This window comes from Cheilinus undulatus, linkage group 19, assembly GCF_018320785.1.
Source record: "Cheilinus undulatus linkage group 19, ASM1832078v1, whole genome shotgun sequence".
NCBI classification, from domain to species: domain Eukaryota; kingdom Metazoa; phylum Chordata; class Actinopteri; order Labriformes; family Labridae; genus Cheilinus; species Cheilinus undulatus.
This window is the reverse complement of record NC_054883.1, coordinates 25,399,755-25,407,145: the sequence shown is the minus strand read 5'-3', so window position 1 is coordinate 25,407,145 and position 7,391 is coordinate 25,399,755. Positions and strand designations below refer to the sequence as shown.

Here is a 7,391-nt window from a genome sequence, read left to right as displayed (position 1 = left end):
TGGTAGCTGGCAGTTGACCAAATAGAAGAGTCCCTAAGTGATATTTAGTCATTCTCTACACATGATTTTTGTTTTTGTTTATGTTTTTGAAATAAACTTCATTGAACAATAGAAGAACAACGACAAAATCTCTCTAGCTATACAGCAATAGGTCACTTTGTTCAGAACAAAATCCACCTCTCAAAAACAAATTTCATTTGCACACTATATCAAAAGAACTCTAATGTAGTGCTGGTCGTGAATGGCAATCAATTTATGAAATGTAGCACACAATGGATACAAGTTAGATCAATGTGAAGAAAAAAGGGGAGAATAATAGATGCATTCAAAAGATAAAGGAAAGCAAATTAAGGTGTAAAGAATGATAATAGTACGCAAAATTAAACGCTGAACAAAGAGCTGGAAGAGATTAAATTCAGACATTAGTGCATTAAAACTTTAACACATGTAGCTACCACTTTTATAAGAAGTTTGTTTTGAAAGTCTGGGCGGAATCAACGTCCTTCGTTTTACCAGTGAGTGACGTTTGTTTGGAAACCTACGTAGGAACCAAAGTTGGCACCGTGCGCATGTCTGAGGCGTCATGTGACACAAAAACAGTATGAGGGATGACGGGAAAGGTAGTTAAATCAATATTACCCGAAATGCAATGGTATTTGGGAAGACCAGGCGGGGAATAGGAAAAGTTATGCCATGCGAGAATCCACCGCGTTGTATCTGGCACCTGAAGACAATTAAAACAGAATTCTTTCGCAGCTAGGGGGATCTAGGTGTTTTCTGTGAGGACCCAATATTGTTGTTAATTTAATGTTAATTTGTTGTTCATGTATGCATGAGAGGAGATAAGACCGCGGATTTGGCCCTCACGCGGGCGTCATTCGAAGCTAACGTTAGCGTGTTAGCCGTGATGATGTGCTCGCTTAGCATCTGTAGCAGTAGCTGAGGCCCAAAATTTAGTTTCATTAAAAGTTTGCCCTGATAAACTAACATGTCGGGGTTCAACTTTGGATCAGGAACTCTTGGTTCCACCAACCCTAACACTGGAGGGGGATTTACATTTGGAGCCGTAACCAGGTAACTACAAAAACTCAAGTAGCCTACGAGGCTAACGTTAGCATAGCTAGTGTAAACCTGACGTTAGCATATCAAATTAACGGCACCTTAATACATTACGATCACATGAGTACTTTTGGTTGTGGAGTTTGTTGCCTTATGTCATGCAGACATTATAGGAAGTGTTTGAATATTTAAAGTCTAAAGTTTTGTTTTGGTCCTGTTACAGAAAGTCGGATATGCACGGTCGTTATAACTATTATATGTATTTTTTTGTTGCTATGCGATATTTCCAAACTTACTCTAACCGATATCAATCAGCAGGGCTTGACATTAACTTTTTGCAAACCAGCCATTGCGACTAATGGTTACTGGCCACTCAGCGTTTCTACCAGCCATAACTCTGTTGTTGGGAAACTGTGTTATATACCAAATTGGGAACGTCTGGTATGAGATGAAACACAGGCTCTTTCCTTTATCAACATGACTAATGTAATCTCTTCTCTTAATAAAACACTTATCTGAAACATATGAAACAGCACACCACAGCGACACGTGTCATACTTCGCTGATAGGGACTCAGGATTAAAATTTCGCATTTGTCAGACATAGATAGCACATATCCTGTAATGTATTTGGCTGATTCTGATTTTTACTTGACTTTCTAGGTAGTCTATTATCACTGGAGTAAATCAAATTATAAGAACATTTTTACTTTGGTCAGCTGAAATCTCCCGAAATTTTAGGCTACTAATTATCAGTTGCAGCCACTTGTCCATTTGTCTCTGTTTCTCAGTGCCCTGCTAAACCATTTTCAAAGTTTCAGTGTTCCTGCCGTCGTTTATATCCAGAAACTATCAGTAATTAGCAAATGTATTATTTTCCCTGCAAATAGATTTCAGACGTTGTGAAAACTTTTTCTTAACATTGTATAAAATCTTTCATACCATCAGCAATTAGACTGTATAATTCTAAAGTAAACAGATGAGACTCCCATATGATTGAATTTCCCCTCGGGGATAAATAAAGTTCTTGTATTGTATTGTACTGTATATGCAGAGATTTTAAGATTTATTTGTCCCCCATAAGCATATAACACTAAGGGAAAATTAACCAAATAATATTTTAACATGACGCACACCTGTAGTTCAGATCCAGGACACAGAGACACACACAAATGAAGCACGCACACACAAACAACACTGATGTGCTGATTCTATGTGGTCAGGGAGGAGCTTTAATAAGGCAAGAGGGAACATTGAGGTTCTGTATTTATCCTACAGTATTCTCAGACTTTTGCCCACAGCAGATGGAAGCATGATCTCTGCACAACCAACATGTTGGCAGGTGTTTCAGTGCAGATGTGTGCATGAGTGTTGCATTTGTGTGTGTCCTTGTTATGCAGTATGAAAGCTGATGCGTAAAGACGCAAAAACAGTCAGAGAGACTTGGCAGCTATGCAGTTATTTTGGGAGAAATTTGACCCCTTTCATTTGTGGATAAAACTCATTGTAACAAACATCTATCATAAAGATCGGCACTAAAATCCATGATATTTCTCCATTGTGGGTAAATCTTTCAAAAATACAACATCTGCAGTTCTTCTGTTACTCATCTCTCTTCCTTTATTAGTTCTCAAACTTTTAGCAGATAAAAGCAGGCTAGATTTCATGGCTTTCACATTGAAAGATTATTCTTTACTTTTTGAATTTCTTCTTGCCTTAATGAATTGTTTGATAACGGCTATTAAGTGTCTGAAATTCCTACCTTTTTCCTCCTCAGCGCACCTGCAGCCAGTACAGGAGGTTTCTCTTTTGGGGCTGCCCTTGGTACTGCAGCTGCAACCCCTGCTGCTGCTGCCACCACCAACACCACCCCCTCGCTTGGTTTAGGTGGAAGTCTCTTTGGCCAGAAACCTACTGGAGGATTCTCTTTCAACACACCTGCCTCGAGTAAGAATTATCTGTACAGTATATATGCTCCGACAAATAGAAAGAAGCCTCTCTAATGCACGTTTGCCAACTCTGTTCTTATTTGTTCTTTGATGTTGTTCTCTTTAAGGTGCTGCTGCACCTACAACAGGCCTTACATTGGGTGAGTCCATGTTACTAGTGTTTATTCAATCTACAGTCTTGAGGAGAAATTGAAAATGGGTTCAACATTGACTTTTTCATTTACACTATCTTAGGTGCCCCAGCCACTACAGCTGCATCCACCGGCTTTAGCTTGGCCTTCAACAAGCCCACGGCCTCAGCGACACCCTTCTCCCTCACCACTGCTGCCACTTCCACGTCAGCACCCGCAGGGGCAGGTTTAAGTTTCGGCTCTGTCTTGACATCTACAGCTCCTCAGCAGCCTGCAGCAGCAGGTTTCACCCTTGGCCTTGGTGGCACAACAACCACAACAGCAGCAGCCTCCACTGGCCCATCACTGGGTGGGGGTCTCTTCTCCAACACTGGTTCTACAGGTGAGGTGCAAAAAAACCAAGCATGTTACCAATATGTCCTGAACTTGTATGCTTTTTTTCGTGTTCAGTTTCAATCTTTGCAGCTCTTCAGAGGGTTATAACATGCTTTTGTACCTGGTCTTACAGGTTTGGGTCAGACCACTCTTGGAGCTGGAGGCGGCCTAACATTGGGATCCCTGTTATCTACCTCCACAGCTGTATCAGCTGCTCCTGCACCCAGTATTGGCCTAGGTGGAGTAGACTTCAGCACGTCTTCTGAGAGCAAGAGTGATGCATCATCTGGAGCCAGTGCTCAGTAAGTCCTGCTGACAGTTTGTTTATGAAATGGACAAGCCAGTGCAACCATCCTGAAAACTCATTTAAAGTCACTAGAACCTAGACTAAAGGTGTACTTACACCAACAATAATCCAGATTTAAAAAAAAAATCATACTCACCTCTATCTTCTCTTTAAAACTCATGATCTACCAGGAAAGGTGCACATGGCGATCAGCCTCATTTTCTTCCCTCTACACGCCCACATTCAACCATTAACAGCCACTTCATGAATGACAATGCATAAAAGTGAGCCAGAATATCAAATGTTTCCAGTGGTGGTTCACTGAAAAGCTGGAAGGAATACAAAGAAAGTTGATTTTTTTGACATAGAAACTGGAGATGCACAGATACCAATACCAGCATCAGGCATTTGTGTCTATACCAAGCCTAAGTACAGTACGAGCACTCATAAAACATAGCAGATACTGTACTTGGTATCATTTTAAAGCATGGTGTTTGCCTCTAATTATGGATGTAGTCAAAGCTGGAGCCATGTCTGCAGTTTGTTCATATTTTGACCTAAATGAGGATGACAACAGTAGAGAAGAGTGAAAACCATGTTGAGGGATAAAGAACATCTATACCCATACTTAGTCTGAAAAGATGTGCTATCAGTGCATCCCTAATAAAACTGAGGTGCTTGTGAATTAAAGGGCAGTTAGATTTGATGAAATTAAAATTTGTTTTAAATCAACATGTTTTAACGCAAAACTCCATATTATGTTCATAATTTAAAGGTGATCAGGGGCTATCATTATTAAGTAATAGGACAATATACTTTTTTTTTTTCTGTGGTGAAACAGGTCTTTTTCCTTTTTGTTAAAAGAGATTGTTTCTTTTATTGAATACATAAACCATTCAGTAATTAAATTGCCAAAACTATCTGTTTTTCTGTAATTTTGTGCATGTTGTGCTCAATATTGAATCATATCGAAATCATAATGTAGTAGATTTTAATATTGTATCGTCAAAAATATCAACATCATGATAAAATGGGTGATTTACACCCTTAGACTACACATATTGTTTGTTGAATGCTGTAAGAAGGGTCATAAAAAAAACAAAAATAGACTGATGCTACATTTCTGCTGCAGTTTGTATTCACTCTGTGTCCCTGCAGCCACCATCATTATGCATAAGTTTCACTGCAATTTTTATACCAACCACACATGGGCCAGAGCTTGTTTACTAGTGTGCATGTTCTACAATCGCTTGAATAAATCTGATCAACAAACATTGTTATGTTAGTCAAAATGATGAAAGATTATTTTCTTCTGCAGGGACAGTAAAGCTTTAAAAGACGAGAACCTGCCCCAGCTCATCTGTCAGGATGTGGAGAATTTTCAGTAAGTGTTTTTGTTTATGTATTCTTTATTTTAGTGTTATCTATGTGTGCATTGTACCACACACGATCAAGTACCAAATACCTGGTAAATGCTATTTAAAACACATAAAACATTTTACAAAATGATGCAAATACTTGATTCTAGAGAACAGATCATGTATTTTTATCTTGAATAATTTTCTACAGCCCATCTTCTTCTTTTGTAGAAAATTTGTGAAAGATCAGAAACAGGTTCAGGAGGACATCAGCCGCATGTCTTCTAAGGCCATTTCTAAAGTCCAGGATGACATCAAGAGCCTTAAACAGCTTCTCTCTGTTAGTGCCAGTGGCCTGCAGCGCCAGGCTCTGGCCATCGACAAACTGAAGCTGGAGACGGCACAGGTATTTAAAGAAACACTTCTGTGTAGCTGACTGAAGGGATAATGAATGGACTTGAACACTATAAATCCTAAAATATAGTCAAGAAAATACTTAGGATAGATCCACTCTTGAAAAAGCACATACTGGGGTGACAGTGGTCAGCTGATAGGTCATGACCCATGTATTGTAGATTGTAAGCAGGCAGCCCTGGTAGCACGTCTGACTACTCTCTTCTGCATGTCATTCCTCCCTCTCTCCCTGGTTTCCTACACTAACCACCCTCTTCTCAAATAAATGCTTAAAAGCTAAAAAACTCTTTTAACGAGTATATAATATTTTTTAAATGACAGTTTAAGTTGTATAAGAAAATCATTCAATTTAAAGTAAGTTCCAATATTTTTGTCAAGATATGTATCAGTATATTTTCCAAAAGTAGTCATAAACCCTCTAGCTCTTTAGAGTCAGACTTGGAGTACAAGAAACTTGATTACCTGATAATTGAATCTGGAACTCACTGTGGACCAAAATGTAAGGAAAAAAAAAAGATGACAATCAGATCTTATGTTAATGCTACAAATATCTTTTATTTTTCTCTGACCTTTCTTCTTAAGGAGCTGAAAAATGCTGACATAGCCCTGCGTACACAAAAGACTCCTCCTGGACTTCAACATGAAAATACAGCCCCATCAGAGTGAGTTAATCCAGATTAATGCACTGTACTGCTATCAAATTTTTTCATGGATCTACTAGTCATATGTTGCCTTAGTTTTATGTTGATGTGTCTAAGTAATGTGTCTGTTGCACAAATAATTTTAGACAGTCAAACTATTGCTATGTTTTCTTACGTCATGTTGTATTACTTCTAGATGAACAACATGTGTTTCTCTGTGTCTAGTTATTTCCGTAGCCTTATAGAGCAGTTTGAAGTGCAGCTGCAGCAGTACCGGCAGCAGATAGAGGAACTTGAGAACCATCTCACAACGCAGAGCAGTGGATCCCACATCACTCCACAGGGTAAAACAACATTCATCTGGCTTATCACACAGCCGCAAAGAAAGTACGCTGTCTCTAAATCAAAGGCTTTAGATTAGCAAAAACCACTGTATATTTAACAGGGATGCAGCTATACAAGCCGTGCTGTCATAAACAAGTCAAACAACTGCAGTGCATTCTATGGAGAAGTGACCCTGTGTGGCTGGATTAGTAGTAGCCGAACTCTTTAATTATTTGATTGTATAACGTAGAATGTAATGTATAATGCTGCTGCTGAACAAACTACAATAAACATGTGTGCTGTGCCTCAGAGAGCACCTTTAAAAGTATGATCAAGTAGCAGCAATTTTTTTCTTTTTTTGTTTCTGTTCTGACTAGGGGTGGGACAAAATATTGATACACTGAAATATCGCAATATTTCCTGGCGCAAGACTATCGATATTTTGAAATGCAGTATTGATGTTTTATTAATTGATAATTTACTTTCTTGGTCTGGTAGTTTGTTGTGTAATTTCACCCCTGACCGCTAGTTGGCAGAAGGCAACGCCAGCTGGCAGCAGGCAGTTGACTCGTCCCTCTTCTCTCTTTAGACAATGACACCACGCTAGACTTCTGGTCTGAGCGAGCCGGTTGCTTGTGCCTACCCAGCAGAGCGACCTCTGCTGCATTCATAGCTGATATGTGGACTTATTTTGGCTTCCAAAACATTAAAGACAGTACAAACTTAGACAGGATTCAAGTCGTTTGGAAGATATGCCACGCCAGAGTGAAATACGCAGACAACATGACGAATCTGCAAGTGGCATCATAGCATTACAGCTAACGTCAACAAACAAGCCTGTTGAAGCTACCGCTG

The 7,391-nt window shown here is 39.3% G+C and overlaps 1 protein-coding gene across 3 annotated transcripts in view; it reads left to right on the top strand.

Moving 5' to 3' along the window:
• Window positions 1-672: 672 nt before the first annotated feature.
• nup58 (nucleoporin 58) overlaps window positions 673-7,391 on the top strand; it is a 30,744-nt gene continuing 24,025 nt past the window's right edge. For 2 of the 3 annotated variants that reach the window (XM_041814674.1, XM_041814673.1), the window contains exons 1-9: window positions 676-1,074; window positions 2,836-3,005; window positions 3,115-3,147; window positions 3,242-3,520; window positions 3,647-3,815; window positions 5,118-5,183; window positions 5,389-5,563; window positions 6,154-6,233; window positions 6,438-6,556. In XM_041814674.1, coding sequence (XP_041670608.1) covers window positions 989-1,074; window positions 2,836-3,005; window positions 3,115-3,147; window positions 3,242-3,520; window positions 3,647-3,815; window positions 5,118-5,183; window positions 5,389-5,563; window positions 6,154-6,233; window positions 6,438-6,556 — 1,177 coding nt within the window. In that variant the 5' untranslated portion in view covers window positions 676-988. Of the gene's footprint in view, window positions 1,075-2,835; window positions 3,006-3,114; window positions 3,148-3,241; window positions 3,521-3,646; window positions 3,816-5,117; window positions 5,184-5,388; window positions 5,564-6,153; window positions 6,234-6,437; window positions 6,557-7,391 lie in introns of all 3 variants that reach the window. The other variant, XM_041814672.1, reaches the window with a different exon arrangement.